At 37.7% G+C, this 25,915-nt stretch overlaps 1 protein-coding gene across 6 annotated transcripts in view; it reads right to left on the reverse strand.

Moving 5' to 3' along the window:
- NCKAP5 (NCK associated protein 5) overlaps nt 1-25,915 on the reverse strand; it is a 990,571-nt gene that overhangs the window by 608,317 nt on the left and 356,339 nt on the right. For all 6 annotated transcript variants that reach the window (XM_063694774.1, XM_063694773.1, XM_063694772.1 and 3 more), the window contains exon 3: nt 16,969-17,042. In XM_063694774.1, the coding sequence (XP_063550844.1) occupies nt 16,969-17,042 (74 nt within the window). The remainder of the gene's footprint in view (nt 1-16,968; nt 17,043-25,915) is intronic.

Genomic DNA, 25,915 nt, shown 5'->3' on the forward strand with positions numbered 1-25,915 from the left:
TTTATTTCTGTAATCTTTAAATGTAAGCTCTACAGTTCACATTTTTCTAGATGGTCACAAAACAAATTCAAAAGATAATAAAGCTGAAAAGGATTTTTTTTTTTTTTTTTTTTTTTTTTTTGAGACAGAGTCTCTCTCTGTTGCCAAGGCTGGAGTGCAATGGCAGGATCTCGGCTCACTGCAACCTCCACCTCCCAGGTTCAAGCGATTCTCCTGCCTCAGCCTCCCGAGTAGCTGGAATTACAGGCACCTGCCACCATGCCCAGCTAATTTTTGTATTTTTAGTAGAGATAGGGTTTCACCATGTTGTCCAGGCTGTTCTCAAACTCCTGACCTCAGGTGATCCGCCCGCCTTGGCCTCCCAAAGTGCTACGATTACAGGCGTGAGCCACCGTGCCTGGCCCTGAAAAGGAATTTTAAGTTAAATTTTTGCTTTATAGATAAAGAATCCAGTGATCAAATGATTTCCTCATAATTGTAGAGTGGCAGACTCAAGAACCTGTAGAACTCATATCCTAATACTGAATGTATTTGTTACTTTAAAAGATAAAACAATCAAGAAAACAACAAAAATGAGTCCAGGGTTACTCTTGTGGCTGTTCTGTGAGTATCATTTGTCAGAAGCAAGGTGAATGATGCCTATAAGATTGTATGTGTATATATATATATATATGATTGTATATAATATAAATAGAATAAACATAGAATTAATTACTAACCCCTAAAATGTCTAATTGAGGAGTCACCAATTCAAGCTTGTGTGTGTTTAGGACAAATAAAAGGAAGCCCTACCCCATAGAGTAGGGATTAAGTTGATGAAACTCTTTACCCAACAGGAGGTAGAAGAAGTTGGAAATAAAAACAGATTTCAAATGGCTTATGTAAATTAATGACTGGCCCATCACACAGTTAATAAGAAAAAAATAGTATGTGTGGGTCATGTTATGCATGTTTGAAGTTGACATCAAAGAAGTCCTTGCTTTGCCAACTCTGCCAAAGACAGATGGCACGTGGCCATGATGCACCGTGGCAATTCTTGCTTCTGTTTGTGAAACTCTCCAAAGGCTGTGTTTTGGAAGTCATGAGAAATTGCTAGGTTTCTGGGTTGTGAATAGAAGATGGACATTCAAGGAATCAATCTCTATCTGTATATTAACCAAGACAACTATATCTAACATTTTATTCCCAAACAGGAGCATAAGGGACATTTCCACATTCTAACTTTACATGAAGACTCAGGACTTTGAAAGCCCATGAGAAAGTTTTCATAAGGATTTATCCACAATTTCTTCTTTGGTTTGCTCAGATGTGAAGCAGGAAACCTTCCAGACATCCTGAACCTCTGAACTTTTTGTGGATTGCCCATCAACACAGGCAAACATTCATGCAGCAATTCAAAAATCTCTTCTCACTGCATTATAAGCATGTCCTTACGTTATTCATATATCAAGAGCATGCCCATTCCCAACCCACAGTGGAATGTGAGCCTAATTACATGTTCCTTTGGAATAAGATCTCACCAGCCCAGGAGTGTCAGAAACCCTCTATCATATATACATATCTTGTTTCCAAAATGATCTTCCCAAGCCACCCTAACAGGCCCCCTTCAGAATGCTTCCTGCTGACAAGTGAATCTGCTTTTTGCCTTTCACCCAATCTCAGCTCATGCTTTCTCTGTGAAAATATCACAGACCACATCTGACAGTGGTCCAGCTAATTAATGTACTCCAATGTGTAGCAAGCATTTGACAGGAAAAATAATCTATACTGTATTTATTGCAAAATCTTCACCAATGTGACAAAGATGAATGTAAACTTTACATAATCATTTTTCATTTGTTATCCAAAGTTGAAAGTGATTTTCAAATGCTAACTTTAAAATTATGATGAGGAAGATAACAGTTCTGCTTTAAAACTGCTTGGCAATGGAATTTCTATAGTATAATGGTTTAGCAATGAGCTAGAAAAATAAACTCTCTTGCTAATGTAGTAAATGGGCCAGAAATAAACTTCTCAGGGATTTGGGTGATGGGGTGGGGTGAGGGAGGGGCACACAGAGGGGATAGTGGAATTGGATTTCTGGAATAAATGATCTGAAACCCTTAGCACACTATATCTTCAAAAAGCAATGTCTTCCTTTATATAATGCACGTATCACCATCACAATACGAGAGCAACTCGAAGAATCTTAATGTGTACCACGGTAAACACCTACGGCACCCAACTCAGTCTACAGCAGGACACCCAAAAGTTAAATTCGCTTTGGCTGTGGCTGTGCTCCAGGTACATATTTTCTCATGAGCTTTGTTTCTTTGTTCTAGAACCATCCTTCCCAATATTCCTTAACATTGAAATTATACATGTTAAATTAATTATTGTTCATTTAATTGATGAGCTGAAACTCACGTCCTTCCTTTTGAAAGCTAAAGTAATCTTCTAATAAAAGGTCAGGAATTATCAAATTTACTTGTAATTATTATTAATTCTTCTGTGACTTCTTTTTTTTTTGTTTGTTTGAGGCGGAGTCTTGCTCTGTCACCCAGGCTGGAGTGCAGTGGCATGATCTCGGCTCACTGCAAGCTCCACCTTCTGGGTTCACACCATTCTCCTGCCTCAGTCTCCTCAGTAGCTGGGATTACAGGCGCCCACTACCATGCCCGGCTAATTTTTTTTGCATTTTTTAGTAGAGACGGGGTTTCACTGTTAACCAGGATGGTCTCGATCTCCTAACCTCGTGATCCACCTGCCTTGGCCTCCCAAAGTGCTGGGATTACAGGCGTGAGACACCACGCCCGGCCTCTTCTGTGACTTCTTAACCACAAATAAAGTCTTGGCGTTGGAAAAAGGAAGATCTGAAACAGAACAAGGCAATTAAAAAGTGGGTGGAGGAAGTATAGGAGCAGTGGAGAAAAAAGAAAGGAATGGATTTTCTAAATTTAAAACACTCTTTGCCCTTTCCTGAAATAATGACTTATATTCTTTGAGTTCACAAGAGAGTAATTGGATATGCATGATGCAATGCTGGAATTTTAGGTATTTTGCCTAAAGGTTATTAACAATTAGTACCACTAGGGGAAAAATCATAAAGTTAGTTAGAATAACAGTCCTCTCTCAAAGGATAATTAAAACTGGACTTGTAATCTGGTCATAATAAAAATATATTATGTTTATATTGGAGCCTCACATGTCAAGAGGAAAACTCACAAACTAGAATATGTCCAACAGGTGGCCATGACTAAATGAAGACTGAAAAACAAGTTGTATAAGGACCAATGAAGGAAACTTCCTTTGAAGCAGTAAAGACTGCGAAAAAAAAACATGAAAAACTGTCTTTAGACAAATCCTTTAACAGGAATGGTACACAGAACAGGGAGATGTTATAAGTGGAGCTACTGATGACAGCGTTAGAGCCAAAAGGTGAAAGGCAGATGTTGAGTCATTCAATAGAAGAGACGTCTGATCTCTTCCTATCCAATGTAGCAGAATCCATCCCATACTATATCTGAAAGATGACCACTTTGCTTTGACATTTACAGTGGGACAGAACTCACTATCTCAAGAATACCTTCCTCGGGATGCTAATAAGTATGAGAAATGCCCTTTCTAGTTCTAAATTTCTTCTCCACAAGACAACTCATTCCATTTTCAAACAATTATTAGATCTATCCATCTCTTAGTCTTCTATTTGTCAAGCAAACATCTCCAATTCCTCACATCATTATTAATTCAGTATTCTGAACCTTGTACCATTTTAGTCACCAGCTTTGTGGATAATCTTTGGATTGTAGTGTCTGTAACTGACATCCAAATTAAGTGCTCTTGATATGATCTAACTAGCAACTGACCCCATCCATATTTCTATTTCCAAAGCAGAGAAACAAGAAAATCAATTGGCCAATATAACTGAATAAATCCAGGTAAATACATATTTGGCTTTCAATTAGCCAGGAAGTCTGAATTTCTAGAGGATATTGAAGAGACAGCATCAGACAATGCATTTGTCTGATTGCTGACAACTTTTAATTTCCCTGTTCAAGAAAATCAATCAATGTGTGTTAGCTAAACACCTGTTATGTTCAACCCTGTGTTAGTCATCATTTGATGTGTAACAGAAGTGTAAGGCCAGGTACCTACAATATTTGTAGAGTCAATACTAAGGTACATGAAATAATTTTAGAGTTTTTACAAGATATACATCATTATGTATACTTATATGAAATAGTCTCAAGTTCAGCAGGGAAGACTGGGCCCAGGTGGGCTGAGGAATGCATGTGAAGAGGTAGGGAGGCAGGAAACTTGAAGGATGGTTAGGGCTTGTCTATTTGGAATGGAGAGAAAGGCCACAAAGGAGTGCGTGTATAGAAATAATGAGTAATAAAGGAGGTCAAGGTTAGTAGGGACATGTGTGTGGTTACAAATAGAAATATTTGGATTTGTACCATAACATTTCTATTACAACTTCCTTTCTCCCATTCTAAACATGCTTGGTTTTACAGAAAAAAACTTCCAGGACTCAGATTTCCATGGGTATTAGTTTGCAAACTAATCCCTGATGAGATATTATGAGGAGCTAAGAGAGTGATGCTAGAATTCTCAAGTGGCAATGGCAAATTTCAGGGCTGACTTCCTGGATAACCAATTTTTTTTTTTTATTCTGAGCATGGGAATTTCAGTTCATCCAGCAGAAGAAATGTTTTTTGATAGATGTGACTTTTGGTGCATTTTGAATTATGTCATCTTGGGGACAAATGGTCCCAAAAGCAAAGGTCCTAAATGTGTACATCTGATCCAACTCTAAGAACTTTTGCTCAGTTGTGACGTCAAAGAATTTCTATTTTAGAGTGGTCTTCTGCAACTGATACCATCCATATTTCTGCCTCCAAAGCAGAGAAACAAGAAAATCAATTTGCCAATATAACTGAATAAATCCAGGTAAATACATATTTGGCTTTCAATTAGCCAGGGAGTCTGAATTTCTAGAGAATATTGAAGAGACAGCGTCAGACAATGCAATTTCCTTTAATAGGGACCATAACCTCAGAGTTGCTGCTCTGTTTTTTAATATTGTACAATTAACTTTTTTTTTGCACCACGCTCTGCTTATAGCTTCTGTGGAAACTTAAACATTATTCAACAGAATAATTTCCTGGAAAATCTTTTGAAAGTGGTCACAGCCTCTGACCTTGCTCTGGTGCCCTGGGTCCGCCAGCATGCTGTTTCATTACCTCGGGAAGGTTTGGTGCCAAGAGACAGTCCAAGAGTTAGTGCATAAAGAAAGCTAGGTTCATGAAAGAATTAATATCTGCCTTCTTTCAAGGAGGGAAACTACCACTTCCAACCATTTTATGCATCTATCACTTCTCTTCTATCTTCATCATTCAACCCTTCAACTGGCCTACCTAGATGACAGGTAAAAATTATAGATTTTTAACTCTTAAGAAATAACTGCCGAAGTCATTTCTTCCAAACCATTCTCATTACCAATGGGAAACTCAGGCCCAGAAAGCCTAAATGACTTTTGCAAGACCACAGAGTAAGTAGCAGAGTCAGGACTTAAACTCCACATTGCAGAAGATGAACCAAGGATGATATTTTTAAAACTTAGCAATGGTATGACAAAATCACCAAACAGTTAGAATAGAGCCTCTGATTGTACTGGTGTGCCATTAAATACCAGCCCTAACTGGATTACAGTGTGTATCAGTACTACTTTAAGGGATAAAGAGAAAAAATGTGCCACTTACTATCAAGCTATTTAAAGGAGCTAGGTAATAAAATAATCATAATTTATTTTTACTGTTGGTTCTTCCCGTTTTCATCTTTTTGCCTTTTTTTTCTATTGTCTTTCTTGTTACTAATCCTCTGAAAATTCACCCTCTGTTTGGCTGCCCGGGTCATTGTTATTTGTGCTAAGCTCCTATATTAGTCTGTTATCATATTGCCATAAAAAAACTACTTGAAGCCAGGCGAGGTGGCTCATGTCTGTAATCCTAGCACTTTGGGAGGCCGAGGCAGGCAGATCACTTGAGGTCAGGGGTTTGACACCCGACTGGCCAACATGGTGGAAACCCGTCTCTACTAAAAGTACAAAAATTAGCTGGAAATTGCTTGAACCCAGGAGGTGAAGGTTGCAGTGGGCCGAGATTGTGCCACTACACTCCAGCCTGGGCAACAGAAGAAGAGTCCGTCTCCAAAAAAAAAAAAAAAAAAAAAAAAAAACAAAACAGCACAACTACTTGAGGCTGGGTGATTTATACAGAAAAAACATTTTATTGATTCACAGTTCCATAGGCTGTATAGGAAGCATGGGTGGGGAGGCCTCAGGAAACTTGCAATCATGGTGGAAGCCAAAGCAGGCACATCTTACATGGCCAGAGGAGGAAGCAAGCAAAGGTGGAGGTGCTACACACTTTTCAACCACCAGATCTCATGAGAACTCACTCACTATCACGAGAACAGCAAGGGGGAAATTCACCTTCATGATCCAGTCACCTCCCACTGGGCCCCTCCTCCAACTCTGGGGATTATAATTCCACATGAGATTTGGGCAGGGACACAAATCCAAACCATATAGGCTCCATGCTGCATTCAAGTGTATGTTGGTCTTGCCAAAATTATCAAAACCTTCTCCGTAAATACCACTTTCAAGCCTTGTAGGTTAAGCCCTGATTATGTTTGTAAAAGTAACTTGATCTACATGTCTACAATTGTTCTCTAATTTGCTTTATCCAAGTGGAAAAAAAAAAACACAATATTTTAGGCCTTGATTTTCATCATGAAGTTTTAAAAATCTAAAATTGCCTCTTCATTGTGTTATTTCAAAATCATGAGATATCCTTTCATTGCTTCTATTGATAAGGTTGTTTGTAACTCAAAATCATAATTGGTAGATCAACAGAATAAAATTATGAGATACAAATATACATTTGATTATTATTGCTACTGGTTAGAGCCTTTACTATGACATGCAGTGACATGCTCACAGAAATAACAAGCCCTAAAACTTCTTGCTTTTTGGTTAAACACTTTATGATTAAACATTTCAATCTTTAAGCTTTCTAATAGTATCTTGAAATTGTGTATCTCATTTTAACATTTTTAAGCCACTGAGACAAATGACTTTTTGCCATGCTTGCTTGACTTTTTTTCTTGCATGGACTTACAGATAAAGGTGGTCTCATCCCTAATGAACGTATGAGGCCACAAGAATTTCTCCTTTTTTTTTTTTTTTTTTTTGTTGTTGTTGTTTGTTTTTGATACAGGGTCTTGCTGTGTCACCCAGGCTGGAGTACAGTGGCAGGAACAAAGCTCACTGCAGCCTCAGAGTCCTGGACTCAAGCCATACTCCCACCTCAGCCTCCTGAGTAGCTGAGACCCAGGAGCACTCACCACTTCCAGCTAATTTTTTGTAGAGACAGGATCTTAAACTCCTGGGTTCAAGCAGACTGCCCACCTCTGTCTCCCATGTGCTGTGATTACAGGAGTGAGCCACCATGCTTGGACAGTCTCTCCTCTTGAATCATCAACAGTCCCTGTAAAGTCTCAAGAAAAGTGTTTGGGGTATCTATAATGTGCTAAGTCACTTAGGAACAAAGTTATACAAAACACATCCCCAATTTTTGTCTCTATGCTTTCAAGATGGGTGAAACTTTATGTTTGAAGTTTCGTGTTTTATGCCAAGCATGATGAGAGATAGAGGAATGGGAAGACTTGGTCTTACAGGTCAAAGATGTGAAGCATACAAAACATGCTCTCATGAGACAATTAGACAAACAAGTCAGTGTGATTGAGAGCAACATGCTGGGAACTGGTTTAGAGGCTCCTGGAGGTAAGGACAGAGTCACTGTTACATGTTTGGGGTATTTTGCTGAAGCATCGCAGAGGCAGCATTGTCCTCGTCAACAGGAGATGGGGCGGGAGGAAAGGAGAGCAGAGGGCTGCAACCAAAGCAACCCAGGGTCCAGGTGACAGATCTCCCCGACTGGTAAAATGTGATTCATGTGGTAGCACCGCACTGGGAGCTTCAGTACCTTTAACTTTCTCTCTCCGGCTTTTACACCTGGTGAACATCTAGAATAATTGCCACAGAAAATACATCTATGACATTTAATCACTGAGTGTTCGAGAGAAGGCAAAGCCCGGACACCAAGTAAGCCAGGTACCCCTGAGGCAAACTCCAGAGGCTTCCCTGGGCCGTGAAACCAGCCAAAGAAGGCAAAATTCAACCACCCTCCAAAAGACGTTTGCGTTCCCACGCATGTTCTCCGCCCTGAGATAGCTTAGAACACAGCTCTACCAACTATTTTTCATTTCCATTAACCTATTCCTGATTCTTTGATTCAAGGAACCTTGCCATCCTTAGCTCTTTGGATTATTTATGAGGTCTGATTTATAATACAAAATTATACAGTGTACCATAGTTAAAACCTTGAAGGAAAAAATGCATTTTGTATTTCTTCTTTTTGGAGAGGCCCAAACACCCCTCCCCAGGGTTGGAAAGGAGAGTGGAGGTAGGGTAATGGAACTCCCTCTCAGGCCTCTGAATATGGAGAAATTAAGAAGAATGGGATGGGGTTGGGGGACAGAGGTAGTAAGCAAACAAATGACTTATTTTTAATCCAGAGTTACCCATTTGGAGAGAGATACAGGGTTATATCCTAACAGTACCTTTTTTAAAAATAAGTCATAAATATGCTCATGCCCTAACAAGTTAGTGAATTTTTCCAGTAAAATTAAAATTAAATAGAAGGCCATGGTAAATTACCCATTTCATTTCTCCTTCTAGATTTTAAAAAAAAAAAAAGAGGCACTTTGTCACTTCTTACTGTGAGTGCACTTCAGCCTTAATACATGCATTTATGTCAAGGGGGCCATTTACACTGTTGCCTGCTGGAGTTTTTCTTCTTTCAACTTAGTAGGGAATATTTGTAATCTTTATTACCCCAAATAAATCTACAAAATGCCTTTTGCTTGAGGCCTTTTATTTTAATTTCAGATAAATAAATCACATTAGGTTCCTGGCTGTCATATTAAGATAAGCATGGATCTAAAAATAACAAAAGTGTGTTTTAAGCTAAATGTCTTTAAATAGTGGTAAATTTCTCTGGGTGACCCCCAAATCGTATTGATGTTGGGATATTTTTTGGTACTTTTGGAGTGTTTCTTGAAGAATATAAACCTGTTTAAACTAGAAGTGGAGTTTTTAAGTCATGTATGGGCCTACTTGTACAGCATTATTCAAATCCAAGCTTCTTGCTGTGGCAGTAAATCTATCTTTTAAGTACGAATATTTCCCCAGTTACATTAGGGATCAATTTTATATCTTTGTTGGTTAATAGTGACTCCATCTATACAGTGGTTTATTTATTAACTATAAAGATCCTAGTCCTGAATTTCTCATCATCCTCTGTACTGTTAGAGCTTAAAGTCTTAAAGACAATTCAAATTCAATGTATTCCATTACTGACTCTTCATCAGCCCTCACTCCAATTCTGCTCCTAATCAAGCCTTGGTTCAAAATGCCACCTCCTCTGGGAAGCCTTCTTTGGACTTCTGCAGGACAGAGTCTCCTAAAATGTGTTTTATAGAACCCCCTCCATCCCTCAATGCCCCAGTGGAATAATCTTGATAAATGTGAAATGTTTCTTGCAAACAAGGTTTAGAGTGAAGAGGAAGGGATAAACTCCCAAGGTTAGGACCTAAATATATGTTCTATGATGAGTTAAAGAACAGTGGGCAGATTTGATAAGAAACAGGAAATCACAGACAGAAAGTGAGTGCAGAGTTTTACCCTGACCCTTTTTGTGTCTCCTTGCCCCAGAAAACCTGGATTCAAATTCTAGGCACCCCCTAATTAGACACATGCATATCACATACAGGTGACCTAAGTAAACTATAATGAAGATCGATCCCAAGGTGCAAGGTGAGATCTTCTGGGTGATCTGGTTCAATCAAACCAGATGTCTTTCTGGACTTAGTTCTACTAAACCCTGTTGTTGCTGGAAGAAAGGTTCTTGGAAGACAGTGATGTTATTTCATCAGGGGCTTCATGGTTATAAGAAGCCTGAACACTCCCTTGCTTCTCTAAAGTACAACCAGCAGTCTATAATAAGTATCCTTTGGTGGGTAGCTTATCCGATAGCTCTCCCTACCACTGTTCAGGAATAACATAACCATTGAAGCATGTGGCAATACCCAATTTCGAGAGCCCTGGTTTCATCTTCCTTGTGCTGGACAGAGGGCATAGCTGAGAGGCCAGACTCTTATCCTGGCAGGGGTCTGGGACTGTCTGCATCTCTGAAACAACTCCTGCTGGGTAATTGGGGAGTGACATTTGATGGGTTTCCAGGGTGGCTCTGGGGTCTGCACTTGGCTGAGAATACAGCTATGATTTAGAAATTCATCCCAAGGGTTGAGAACAGGGAAAGATAATGTGAGGCACGCTAGCCCTGGTCTCCTTTGACCTCAGCAGGGTGAATCAGGGATGCAGAACAGGAAACCATGTGCTGTTATTGAGTTGGCATAGCGTGATGTTTTGCTTTCAGAGCTTTTATTGCTATTACAGCACACTGAGCTCTCTCTTTGTTTGCTACACATTCTCTCCCCAAGAGACAGCCTCTTTTTCTCTTGAGGGATTTAAAAAACAAATCATAGTTCTTATTTTATTCAGTGTCCACCATTAAGAATTCATGCAGAGCAATTTTACTTGTTACCAATTAAGAGCTCCCAATGGAGGTCTATGATTACAGTGAAGGCAACCTGTTTAATACTTGGCATCCCCTTGGTCTACATAAATTAACCCCATGAGGATAGAGGCATGCTAATTCTTAAGATGCCTGGATGATAGGATTCTAAGATATAGGATACACAGAAGGTACATCTTCAAGAGGCTCTGGGCCTGACTCTTCTCAGAGAGCATGTCGGCTTTTTCTTCTTACCTGTATTTTACAACTACGAGATAATTTCTAGATAACATTTTAGCAAAGAATATTTCTTCCTCAAGGATAGAATAATGGCATGTGGCCTCACAGCAAGCAATTTCTCTCTCTCAATTCAGAGCTGGAGGGAACTTTAGAGGCACCAGGGCCATTAACCTCTAGCTAAAAATGTATAGATATATCAAAATTATGGAGAACATGAATGAGCATTTTGAGCATGGATCATTTTATTTCAATGTTCACTCTACTTAGTTAAGACATATTTGAATCATAAGGAGAATGAAAGCAAAGTTTTTACCCAATGTTTTCCTCTTTCTGTTCTTAGAATAAGAATCACATGCAAGCCAGAAAGGAAAGGTAAAATTCCATTTTAAAAATCTTGGATATATAAAATTAATTATCTTTTTTTTTTGCTAGAAGGGATGAGCCTTAGAGGATCTTCTTCTGACTAGAGACTATACATGCTTTAAAATTTAGTCTTTTACTCCCCCTGGTGATGTAGGAAACCATCAGTTCCCCTGCCTTGGGAAGCAAGAGTTAAGTCTTTTACTTGGGCAAATGGTTTGTAATCAGTAGTTTAGATTCTTGGAAGTTTGTACTGAGGCTTTGACTTCCCCTCAGGAAATTAGTGAGGAACTTGGGATTGAGGTTCCTACAGGTTGACTTTCCCCTTTTACCAACAACCCAGACTCTTTTCCCCTTTTACCAACAACTCACTGCTAGATGCCCTTAAGTCACCCAGCCCAGTACCAGTGAAGCAGGCGGTACAAGTCATATGTATTCTATATTTGGATAGCAGTTAGATAGATCACCACTTCCCTCGATATGTTCCTTGAACCTTAGAGTAGATGCTCTAAGACAGATAGGATTTGGAGTTTTATTTTTAAAGTAAAAAATGAAATTTTATATCCAATATTTGCATATACGCAGCACATGTTAGCAGGATTAATGGCTCTGAGAAGTTCTACAATTAAAACAAAATGTTTAAGACTTGGTTTTACCTAAAATTTTAAAAATTTATTTGACCATGGAGTACCCTCATTTTTCTTAAAATATCTATGACATAGTGACGCAGAGTATTGGTGTTTCTTGGAATATACTCAGGAAAATGCTTGCATAGATTATTTAGACCACTGATGCTCAACTGGGAGAGGGGACGACTTTGTCACTTAGGGAATCCTTGAAATATGCCCAGAGACATTTTTGTTGTCACAACTGAGGGATACTACTGGCAGGTGGTGTAAAAGCCAGGGATCATCCTAAACATCCTCCCCTATAATGAAGAATTGTCTGGCCCCAAATGTCGACAGTGCCTTGGTTGAGAAACCCTAGTGCAGATATAGCTTGTTCAAATGAGGCTTAGGTGATCTGGAATCTGTGGTTGGTAGCTGGCACTCTGCATTCAGATTTTGTCATTTGATTTTGATCATGGAGACCTGTTACTCATTCTTCATTACCTTAAGGCTTTTGATAAAACTGTCACCAATTTGACTTATGAAAATTTGAAATAAAGGTGCTAACAGTCCTTTTCTGAAACAAGCCCCTCCTTGCCTGGGGACCAGACCAACTGCCCTTATAACACTAACAAATCAGCCAACAAGATTAGAAATTATGGCTCAGGAGTCATGCAGCCAGAGGCCGCAAGATTCCTCACATCCCCAGTTGCTCCTGTGGGTAACATCATTATGGTAAAACCAAAGATTGGTATTTGAGGTGTTTTTCAGACCCTGCATTCTCATGGATCAACTGGCACCATCCAGAAAGGTGAACTGGCTCATCAGGTCTTGCAGCCCCCACCCAGGAACTGACTTGGCGCAAGAAGACAGCTTCGACTCCCTATGATTTCATCCCGACACAACCAATCAGCACTCCCCATTCTCTAACATCCCCACCCCCACTGCCAAACTATCTTTTAAAAACTCTGACCTCTGAATCTCGGAGGAGGCTGATTTGGGTAGTAGTAAAACTCCAGTCTCCCATTAACACAAAAAGAAAGAATATCTTAAGTGAATACTTGGACATTATCTAGTTGAGCTACAGGCAAGTTGTTAGATTGTTCCATTAGTCATTTCTACTCATAGGTTCTTTGAAGCTTTCTATGACATATGTATCATGTAGCTGTATCACTGCATAATATTTAAGTGTTATTTAAAAACATGTGTTTTATAAATGCAATATAATATTCCAGACACCATTTTCATAATCTCAGTGCTGAGTAATCTTAAATACTAGCTATATTAATACCTTCTTTTCACAGATAAGAAAACTCCATTTCAGAGATGTTATCTAGCAGCCAGTTTATGCAGGCCAGACAAGACTCCAAGTCCCCAAAACCTCCAGTCCAGTTTTCTTCCTATTGTATAGTATTATGCTGCTCTCACCTTTTTATATATAATTTTACATTTGTGGCTTGAAAGTAATTTCAATGCCATAAGCATTCATAAATTCAATTTGTATTTTCCACCTGTTTATTCTAAACTCTTAATATGAGGCCGCAAATGGATAAAGATTTTTTATCACTTGTTAGGAAAGACATTTTCAGCACTTTTTTCTTATGTTTCTTGTCACAAATATATTTAGCCAAATCAGAAATAGCAACAAATGATATAAAAAAATTCTTTTTCTCCTAATATTAACTTTTCACATTAGGACAAATAGAAGTACAGGAAATTATGGTTGTGTTTCAACCTGAACTCGTATACAGGTTGTCGCAGTGTGTGCATGTGTGTGTGTGTGTATGTGTATGTGTGTTTTTTAAATCAAGCAGGGAGATACAGAGCAGATTAAACTCACCCCGACTTATGCTCAAGTCTTAGACTAAGTTCTAGATTCTGACTCCATTCTCTTCTTTAGATGAATTCTCAGTTTTCCTCTTTAGAAAGGATTTGTTGCTATCAAAAAGACAATTGAGCTTTTAAAGGACTGCTCATTGCTAGACAGTTATTTATGAACTCCATAAATTCCTTTGCAACTTGAAAACCCAGAGATAGATTATAGGTCTATTTCAACAGAATATTAGACAGGACCCCAAAATAACCAGTTATCTCAAGAGTGTTATTGCAATATATTTTTGTGTCACAGCAGATGGTTATGCTATAAGAACCAACTAAAGTTGGTTAAAGACTAGCAGCCCCCTCCATGGAGGAAAGGAAATTTTGTAATCTTTGCACCTAGTCCTATGTTATTTATCCAAGTCTTATTCACCAAGTGGCAACAAGAGTATGCCTTATTTCAACCATGCTTCTGATCAGTCCTCAAAGGTGGTAGCCATAAATTAATCCTGGCCACAATTATTACTGGAAGATCTAGATATTCAGAACTTGACTCTAAGTTAGCTCCAGTATAAATGGAAGGCCACCAGTTAACATTAGCAGCAATGACAAATAGCCCACTCCATGACAATGGTAGCAGCCACAAATCAAAGGCATATAAAATCAGAGAAGGAGCCTATACTGATTTATGGGAGCATTTGTTTAACTTCAGGCAATCTGGTTGTGCTTGTGAACATGACATGCTATTCCCATGATCCCCTGTATATCACAGATTCTATTCTAACTTATGAACAAGCACTTAAAAATTTAATCATAACCAGAAAGGATTTCCTACACTGTTCACTGTCAATCACATATTCTTCTCTAAAAACAATTTGGCTACAGTTGTTGTTATGAGATTGTAACAACCATCATAAAGCCTGTCACTTTAAGTCAGTGAAGTCAGGATCTGTTGGCAAAAATATAATCAAAAGTAATTTCATGATTCAATAAACAGTATATAAATCTGCTATTATTGGGGTTCATTTTCTTTCAATACCACCCATTTCCATCTTCTCACTGGAATTATTCTGACTATCCAAGTGTCATTATTACCTTCTATTGTTATTTAAATGGAGCATTTTTATTAGATCCTCTGACACTATATATAAGGCTTTGCTTCCTCAGCAGTAATAATTCCATTTCTGAAGGAAAATAGAAGGAACTGTACACAAAATTCTAAGCTCTCACTTTATGTTAACTCCATGCCTGAAATGGAATTTTAATTTAATCATATCTGAGAAGACCTAGGTTTTTATTAGCTACCTCAAGAAAGTAAGAAAAATAGCCCTTTCCATGCAGGTTGTTTTGGTTCAAAGAGCCCATGAAACCATTATTCATGTATAATAATGCGTGTAAGATACACTTACTAACCAAATTAAACTCTAAATTTCTTTCATCAGATGGCATTCATTATTTTTTGTAAATTTTTCTTCTGGAAGATGGGAAAAATAAAATATTCCGTATAAATAGTTGAAATGAAACATTATACCAGTTATACAGTTTTAAAAATATACTTTCCAAGAGATCTATGGAAGATATAATTAAAAGGATACAACCATACATGTTATTGCTGATTTAATTAATACATTGGTTCACAAAATAAAACTATCGGAATCAGGTTATAGTTCTCAAAGACAAATCTAGCAAATATTGCATCAATTACATAAAATTAACTGGTGTGCAACATGACGCAGGTATACATATGTAGTAACAAACCTGCACGTTGTGCACATGTACCCTAGAACTTAAAGTATAATTAAAATAAATAAATAAATAAATAAATAAATAAATAAATAATTAACTGGTGTGTCCATTAGGGTCAATACAAATTTTTGTTGTATCCTACCAGCAGTTTTTCTATGTATAGAAATAGAATATTCTCTATTACTGTAATCAGAGGTCTGTCTTCCAGTATAAAAACAAATATAAGAATATAACAAATTAAAACATATAAAAACAAATATAAGAATATAACAAATTAAAACATATAGCACTTTACCCAAGACCTAGAACGCCTGAAAGAAGATAAATTTTGAGGTTATTAGAATTTTTACAGTGGCGCAACAAGAAGAGGCAACCCAGCCTGGTGAGGAGCCCCATGGTGATGGATTTGGATGAGGTCTAGCAAGAAAACAAGAGAGTTAGTAAATATTTACCTGCCACCTCTGTGTACAGAGAGAGCACTCTCCCCATGCTGCAAGGAGATGAAAAGAAATAAAGGGGCCGGGCCCGGTGGCTCACACCTGTAATCTCAGCACTTTGGGAGTCCGAGGCGGGTGGATCACCTGAGGTCAGGAGTTCGAGACCAGCCTGGCCAACATGGTGAAACACTGTCTCTACTAAAAACACACAAAAAAATTAGCCGAGTGTGGTGGAAGGCACCTGTAATCCCAGCTACACGGGAGGCTGAGGCAGGAGAACTGCTTGAACCAGGGAGGTGGAGGTTGCAGTGAGCCAAGTTCCTGCCGTTGCACTCCAGCCTGGGCAACAAGAGCAAATCTCTGTCTCAATCAATCAATCAATCAATGACTTTAGGGGCTTACTGAGGGTGGGTGAGACAAATGTACTTAATAAAACAATTTCGGTACAATATGAGGCATCACGTAATTAAGCACCAGCATATTTATTTCAAAAAGTAAGAGCTACAGGAATTTCAAAAAAAGAAATTTAAGTTCTATAGTAGAACCTACAAAAAACATAACGGCATGTGCCATAAAAAGCTAAATAATAATATTACAACCATCTTTGCCACTCTCAATTCCTAAGAGGCCCCAAGGAATGAATAACTTGGGAATATGACTTCTGTGATATTAATCTACCATTTCCAATATGCATGCAGAAATATTCTCAGACATTTTCCTTACCTAGTGTCAGAACCCTCCATGTAGAATAAAAACTAAATATTGGATAGCTGTACAACAGCATTATTAAAATATTCTCCTTTAATATGAAGAGAAGCAGGACTTTGAAGCAGCAATGTTCTACTTTTTAACTAGAGAAAAACTTAAATAAATCTTGAAGCAAGCAAGGATCAAATAATTTGGGCTCTAGTTTCCACATTACAATTTTGCCATTCCAAGATGATAGTTTCTTAGAATCTGTTTTTAGCCAGACAAGGACTTAGTATATATTCTGTAGTCTAACTGAAATATTTTAGATCAACAAAGCTATAAAGGATGCTACCTGAACAAGCAAATAAGAACATGAATTGAACTCACCTCCAGAGACTCCTGTGTTGCTCCTCAAGCTGAGTCAGCAGATGCTCAATGTATTTATTGGAGTCCATGTATTCCTGCACAAGCAGACAAAGACAGATGAAAACTCACTACGACAGTCCCCACCATCCTAAGACTCTGACCTTATCTCTACAAGGAGTATTTTTGACAACATTATCCCTAGTTCCCTTCCGGTTCTAGGATTCTCTGCTTCTATGACTTGCAATCATATGTAAATACTATTTTTTCATGTCCTATGATAGTTTTGTAAACAAATCACAGAAGAGAACTGTCATTACACTGAGTCAGCATTACAATCCTCTTATTCACAGAAGAAAGGCCTAAATTTCATAGTCATCTAAACTGGAGTCTGTGTTCTACTGTATATAAATGTTTCTGCAATTATAGAAAAAGAAAATAGACAAAACAGTTCTTGATTTTACTCGTCTTATGACAGTCATGTTCCAGCAAAAGTAATGTTTTCAAACTATATAGAATGTTTTATATAAATATAATATATACCCATATTCACTGGGCACTTGTATACACTAATGGACATGTCCATTTTTCTTCAACTCCATATATACACACAAAACAGTGTATTTGCTTTTTTTTTATTCTTAAACATAAATCTTTGGCTTCTAAAAAGACCTGAAAGGTATGGTGTATTCTGCTCTATAGAAATGTATATGTAAATTTATTTCTCTAAATCAAACTATTTTCCTGAAACGTGTCTGAAAAAAAATTAAAGAATTCATGTGTTACATGGGAAGTAAGCAGAAAAATCCATAGGTTATTACAATGGATTTAATTTGTGATTTCTGCATATGAGGCTCATATGCAATGGTGTTTCCTTTGCTAACCTGGAGCAAATACAACCTACACAAATTCTTTTATATTGTTTTCCTCTGAATCTGCTATTTTATTCCCTTTCTGTTTAGAGGTCTACCCTGCAGGCTTCTGCTTCTACATTATAGCAGCCGTCTATGGAACAGTATGCAATGATTTCAATGTTAAGGCACCCAAGAAAGCTAGAGTTCCATTTCTATAGATTTGAAATAAACGGGGAACTTTGATTAACAGTGACATTTTTCTTTCAGAAATATAGATTTCTTATGAAATGCTATACATAATATACTGCTCTTATAGAAATATTCACTATAATAAGGTGAGGGGCTGGGAGAAAGACAGGAGTTGATCCCATATAATGGAAAAGGACCAGTCCTGATTTCTTTTGATCCTGGATCTACCCATGCGGCCTTGAAAAGCCTTTTTTACCTTCCCAAAATGTTTGTTAGACTAGAGGGTATACTAAGTCCTTGTCTAGCTAAAAACTGTTATGATTCTAAGATACTGTAATTCTGTCATAGATAATTAGCTAAGAAGTTTTATGCTTATTGAATAAACACTTATTTTCAGGTGACTACTGAATAATTATTTAAACAAGACCACTGGGAATGTTAAAAACAAAGCAGAAAGCTCTGCTACTGCAGGAAGTTGCAACATACATGGTTACGCTTTTAACTGTCCTGATCAAGGCTAAACCATGATTTAGAACACTTGACACTACCAAATACATGAATTCTCAAATATGTTCAGCCAAGAAAAACTAAATACGTTGTTCCCAAGTAGAAATAAATGTACAGATCTTAAAGTTATTCATTTTTTCTTCATTTAACAACTATTTTTAAACATCTGTTAGATGCCAAGAGCTGTTCTAAGTGCTGCAGATACGGTAATCACCAAGAGGGGGAAAGCCACTGCCCTCAAGGAGCTTACAGTCTGTCAAAGGGGATATACTAAATAAGTGAACGGATTCATTTCATGTTGGTTACGTGCTATGAAGTAAACAGGTGATAGGAAAGACTTTGGGAGGAGCAGCTTTGTCACGTGAAGACTCCAGAAGAAGACTCTAAGCAAGTGATATTTGAGCTAAGACTTGGAAGAGGAGAAGGAAACCATATAGAGAAAAAGGAGCCAGACACTACAGGCAGAGAAAACACCATATGCAAAGGTCTTGAAATGTGCTGTTGGAGGAACAGAAGGAAGCTAGTGGGTGCTGGGAACAGGGACTCAGGGATACTGGGTCTAAAATGAAGTTGGACAGTTAGGCAGGACCAAATCATGTGCAAGCCTTAGAAAGCAGCTTGGACTTGTCATTTTGTTCATCCTGATTATCTCAAGTCAGAGGTTGAAGCTGAAAGGTGTAGTGATGACAAATGAGACTTTAGTATCAAAGAGACTTAGGTTCAAATCCTGGTTTTGATACTTACTAGCTATGTTCCCCTGGTCACATTATTAAATCTCTCTAAGCCTTAGTTTCTTCATCTTCGTCAGAGGGATAAATAATGCTTCATTTATGGAGGCATTGTAAGTGTTAAACAAGAAGTTTAAGTACATACATACCATCATGACTGCCAAATAGCAAGCATGGCCTTTTTCAGAGTATTATGTACCTCTTTTCAAAAGGAAGATCACTTTACAAGGTGAAGGCATTATTCATTTTCTCTTCTCTTGCCAAACTTCAAGATTTTTAAGTGTACAGTTCTTAGGTTATACACACTAAATATTAGAATAGGCAGTTAGGCAGAGATTGATAATACTGATCTCTAATCTGAATGTAGTTGTCACTGGCTTGTGATTTCAAAGCTATTTCAAATAAAAATACTAGCTGCTTCCATTTAAACTAGCTTTATCCTGTTTTCCATATAAATAACTATGACGACAAATCTTAAACCACTTAAAAATGGGAAACTAAGATTATTGATTCTTCATCCCTCTTTTCAGCTTTATTTTTTCTCTATGGCACTCTTACTTCCAACATTCAATATATTTTACTTATTTATTAAGGTATTGCCTCAATATAAGGCTAACACAAACGGATTGGGAAAAGCGACATTAATGTTACATATATTTTCTGTTAAGTGAAATTGTTTTTGCTCAACCTGAAATAGGAAGTACCTTCATACCTGTATCATTTCTGGACCCTGAACTGGAAAAGTTAGTTACCTAATGTGAAAACACTATCATAGGATTATAAAATAGGATTACTCCTAGGGGGAATTTTGTGGATCCCTTTGGAGATTAACTCCAAGAAAACAATGGAGGGTGGTAGCACTGGGGCTGGCAGTGGTTAAGAGGAAACTATGGTCACCATAAGTAAAATGCTATTGGCACAGTGGCTGCAACAGCTTTGGGAGCAAGTACATACAGGAGGTTATTGTACAGAGACTTCAGTATCCCCGCATGCCTGCAAAGGCGAAAGAAAAAGGTCCAGATAGATTTTTTCAGAGTAAACTGAAAAAATGCAACATGGAACCCATGAACAAGTACTGTAGGACAAGAGAGAGAACATGATCCTTAATCATAAAAGAGGGTGTGACTCTGAAAATTATTTACATAAGAAAGATATGTAAGCATTTTAGAAAGAGCCTCAGACATGCTGACTAGTATCCAGAAAGATGTGGTCTCTCTGACACATGTGAAGAAAGATTTTTTTTTTAATGTTGAGATGAAAAGACAGCAGAATTAGATTTTAAAAGATAATAGGGTGAGCAGCCAAGATAATAAAATGACATAAAATAAAGACAGGGCTGAGTGAGCTAAGAATTTCAGGGCAACATACACCTTACAGGCAGAATGGAAATCTATTTATTGCTGTCCTGTGATTCTTATTATGAGGTGACTCTCCCTACCATGAAATGGTGCTTCAGAGAAAGCAGGCAACAGGTTTTGGTGTATTGGCACTGAATTGTTCATACAGATGAAAGTCTATTTCTCAATATCTCATTTGGGAAACAATCAAATTCCCCAATCCAGGCCAGGTACTTACATACTCCTCTTCTCCTATTTGTACAGTATAAGTCAATTAGTATACGTATCATTCAGTTAGTGAAGAGTAAGCATGTTGTAATCTAGGGAGAAAAAATAAACACCCATATCCACATATCCCTTGATGTCAGTGTTCACTATTCCTAACACATATCTATGAAAAATATCAATTTCCCAAGCCTTGCTTTGTTCAGCATGCAACTTCCTACCTCATTCAGCACAAAGATACTATTAAACTATCGTTACTAACATGATGAACATCCTATTCTACTGGTTTCTGTTAGAATTACGAAACCCACCTTAGATACAATAAACAGTAGAACTGACAATGAAAACTTACATACAGTCCTGAGGAGGATAAACTTAATCTGTAACTAAATTAAGAAATAAAAGATAAGGATGAAAATGAATGCAGACATGATTGATAAAAAGGCCAGAAAATATCAGTTTGTCAAACAATGATAGAATTTGAGTACTTGATAAGATTTGAAATGCAAACAACAAACAAAGGGATTAAGAAATATTTCAGCACAGGGGAAAAAATAAGGACGTGATTATGCACATCAAAAGGACTCATCACTTTCCAGGTAGAGTTAACGGAAAACAATCCACACATCTATTGGCACAAGAGTTGAAAAAAAATAGTGAAGAAAAAAAAGGGGGACTTGTTTGAATGCTTATAGCTCAACAAGGAGCAAAACCACATAGCTCCATAGCTTCCAGCCACCCCAAATGCCCATTGAAATTAGTTTATAGACAAACCATAAATATTATTCCCAATTAAGTAGCTCCTATATAACAAAGCAACAGAAAGACATTCTCAGGCATTCATGAATTCATAAAATACAGGACCTACATCTTTTAATTAAAAACTTATGTTTTTATGCATATGTGTATAACCAAAAGGTGTCTGTGTGCAGGTAAGTATATGTACATATACTATGCATTATCTACGCACATATGTAATATCTGAGCAAAGAATAAAAAATATGGAATTCACAATATAAAAAGAGGCTTCAAAGGAGGTTCATCCCCCCAAAAAGATGTTTTAAAAAGTAATTATAAAACAAACATAAAATCCCAGAAAGAAAAAGTAGAATATACATTATCTATTTCTGTGATGGGCAGAAGGAGGACAAGAGGGAAAGAAAGAGGGAACTGTTAATAGAAGGGTGCATAAATCACTTTGAATATAGGGGAAGAAATTATTGTTCTATTTTTGACTTGATAATAAAAAATGCTTAAGTATAAGGGTGTGTTTTGCCTGTGTATGTACAATTGGGGAAAGCAATTTGGTGATACATGTTGTGATTTTAAGACATCCGTGCCCTTTTGATCTAGAAATTCCCTGTCTAGAAATCAGCCTGAGGAAATAATCAGATGAAAGCAAATGATATTCATTGAAATATTATTTGTGACAATATGAAAAGACTGGGTATGTCTTATTTTCCAAAACTATAGAAATAATTAAAATAAAGCATGCTTTCTTCATTTGAAGAAATACAATTCTTAAACTTTGTAAAGAATATATAATAAAGTAGAAAACAGTGTAATGCTAAGTGAAAGAAGGATAAAAACCTGCATAATCCCTCTTATCACAATTTAGAAAATATATATGAAAGATTAAAAGTAATATCCTACAGTAAATGGTAATATTATGGGCTAATTTAATTTTCTTCTGTATATTTTTTCTTTGTCTATAGTTTTACAAAACTATATGCTCATTATAAAAATTTAAAGTAATGGATATTATATAGAAAAATACAGTCCCAGAAAATAATGTCCATGAAGATTTGATTATAAATTTTAGAAAGCTTGATCTGAAATACCACAAGGAAACCATTTCCTTTATATTATTCTAAAGCTAGGCTCATGTTTGAAACAATGAACCCCCCTTTCCACTTGCCCTCGTTAGTGTTCTGATAAAAGCATTTCACCAAAGTTAGGATTAAGGGGGCTGAAGGCGGGGGGCACCAAGTTACACCAAGTCATATTTTATGTTTTAAAAATTTTACAAAGGTACAGCATTAAAAAGACATCTGTTCCCTGGCTAAAACTTATGCAAATTAGAATCATTTTAGAGATATATTTCAGGAAGTTTGCCTTTCACTTCTTTTAATGCACATGTTTCAGGGCAATTAGTATGAAACATTTAAAGTGATTAGAGGTTTATAGATACACTGAACATTGCATGTCTTTGTAGCATAAGCCCATTTAATGTGAATCTCCTATTGTCTGAAATAGGTCAGTTCTGAGAGAGGCCCATTATAAATGAATTCTAATGATGTGAGGATCTTAAGTATCATTCATATTAAGTGGAGTTTAAAATAAAATCGTATATCAAAGCTTGCAGAGATCCAAAAATCCCTCCAAATAATCTTCGTATTATAATCAGCATAACTTATGGCAGAGCTTGTGAAATCCTGCCAGCAATTTTGTGACTAGTAACATAGAATCCCCAATTCACCTTTGGGCAAAGCAGCACCAGCAAGGCAAGGCGGCCAGCTGTTCAAATCAACACAACTATCTGCAATTAGGAAATGACTAACTACCACAACAAAGTAATTTTTAAGCGGGGGAGGGCATCAGTTCTTCTCTTAATAAAAAGGTATACCTGCATGGTGAATGTAAAAAACTCAAATAAAATACCCACTTTGGGAACTATACAGACAAGGTAATAAATAGAAAGGTGTCTCATAATTAACTGGCATCTGTACCAATATAAATTCTTCCGAGGAGACTTTTTTAAATGTTAAACACCACAAGCAAATCAATTTAGGAGTCCCAGCTTGAACAGATCCATCCTCCCACCGCCAACTTAGCATCAGCCATCTTGAATTCCTCTTTCCCATTGCCTCCTCAAACAGCTGCAGCCTGGCTTCTAAGGCAGACTTTCTAGTGGAGCTTTCCGATTAGAGCAAATGATGGCCTCCGCAAGGTGGAATCCCAGGATTTTGCTTGGTCCTTATCTTATGACCAGTGCCTACAGCACTTCACATTTTAAAATCATACTTTCCCTCCCTGGTATTCTCTGAAAGTGTCTCCCCGTATTCCATCACTCTGAGGTCCAGTATGGCCTGTGCTGCTCAATCACGCTCTGCAGGTCCAATCCTGTGAGTCTGGCTATTTCCCAAACAGGTCCCTTTGGATGTGCCACATACTCTTTCGAGTATGCCATCCTTCATTTCTGTGTCCTCCAACACCTACCACAGCCCTTGGAACATCTCAAGCACTCAAAGGTGTGTGAAGTAAGTGAAAGAGTGAATTAATTGTCTGGATGTAACCAGGCTCATGAGAGAATCTGAGATTAGGCTATAAGTGGTCTTGGTCTTCCAAAACTTTTACTTGTAAAGGTTTTGATGATCATGGAGACATTAGGCAGTCATGACAAGATGGTAGAAACAGTGTTTTTGTTTTGTTTTCCCTCTCCTCTCATACACCACTCAATGTGATGCTTCTGACAGCAGATGAATGGAAATTTTTCCCTATACGTCAACCAAACAATTCTCCAGCACACACCAGCTAGGTGTCCTAAAATTTAACTCAATTCTGACATGATCTACCTGGAGATAGCATCAGATCCCTCAGGGTGAGGGCTCAGTCCCATAAGACTGCCCCCGGCTTCAGACACCAATCACAAGTACCACAGTGGGCTGCCACCTATAATTCTGATCAGCCAGCTATAAATCAGGGTTCCCACCACAACATCCTCAAGCTTGATTAATTTGCTACAGCAGTTCACAGAACTCAAGGAAGCATTTACTTAGGTTTACCCATTTATTGTAAGTGATATTACAAATGATACAGATAAACAGCTAGATGGAAGAGCTGCATAGGACGAGGTATGGGAGAAGGGGTTCAGAACTTCCATGCTCTCTCCTGGCACACTGCCCTCCAGGAACTTCCATGAGTTCAGCTATCTGGAAGCCCCTTGAGCCCAGTCCTCCTGGGTTTTATGGACGATGCATTAGGTAGGAATGACTGATTACATCATTGGCCATTGGTGGTCAACTCAACCAGAGCTTGGTAGGTAGGGCTGAAAGTTCCAACCCTTTAATCACATGTTTGGCTCCCCTGGCAACCAGCCCCCATCCTGAGGCTATCTATCCAGGAGCCCACAGTCTTCTAAATAGAACAAAAGATGATCCTATCACCCAGAAAATTCTAAGGGATTTAAGAGCTCTGTGCCAGATGTTATCACTCAGAAAATAAGAAAGGTTTTAGGATCTCTGTGTCAGAAACCAGGAGTCAAAGACCAAATATTAGAACAAAAGGTTATCCTAGTACCCTATCTACAAGGGTTTTAGGAGTTCTGTGCCAGAAACTGGGAAGCAGAGACCGAATATATATATTTAATCCTAGCAGTTTTCTAAATTACTTTATACTCATGATTTTATTCTATTGGTACTAGCCAGAAATGACATTCCAAACTATTGATAATTTCACAAAATCAGTGCGTTTTTCTAATCTTGCAACTCTGAGGAAAATCTAGGTACATTGCTCATCTATGGCATGTAAATCACATGAGCTGTCAAAGATTTCAACACAGTAAAATTCACAACCAAAATTTGCTTTCAAATGGAGAGATAACTGATGATAAGAAAGCATGATGACTAGCAAACTGCACAGAGTGAAAACATCTCTTTATAACCTCTGCCATATATGGAAATTTCATCAGTATGAATTAACAGTGACAGAATTTAGACAGATAGCACATGAGACCATTGAAAAGCCTCGTGACCTGTTATTTGGTACCACGGTAGTAGACTAATGCCGATCAGACTATGAGTACAGCTTAGCAGACCTTCAGAGTAAAACATACTTCAATTTGTTGGATACTGCTTAACTGTTCCCTATTAGATATTTTTCCCCTTTTAAAAAAAATCCCCCATCTCTCTCCAGTTGTAGCTGGACACACTGCTCCCAAGCTAGAAATTATGTTTCCCAGTCTCCTGTGCTTCTTGGGGTGAACACGTGCCTGAGTTCAAGCCAAAGAGAGGTAAGCAGAAATGGTTTGTGCAATATCCAGGAAATCCCCAGCCTAAAGACAAGACACTGCCTATTGTGCACTCTTCCCCTGGCCAGAAACGGTGAAGCCTTGGGCTCAGAGACAGTCCTA

This window comes from Gorilla gorilla, chromosome 11 (assembly GCF_029281585.2).
Source record: "Gorilla gorilla gorilla isolate KB3781 chromosome 11, NHGRI_mGorGor1-v2.1_pri, whole genome shotgun sequence".
NCBI classification, from domain to species: domain Eukaryota; kingdom Metazoa; phylum Chordata; class Mammalia; order Primates; family Hominidae; genus Gorilla; species Gorilla gorilla.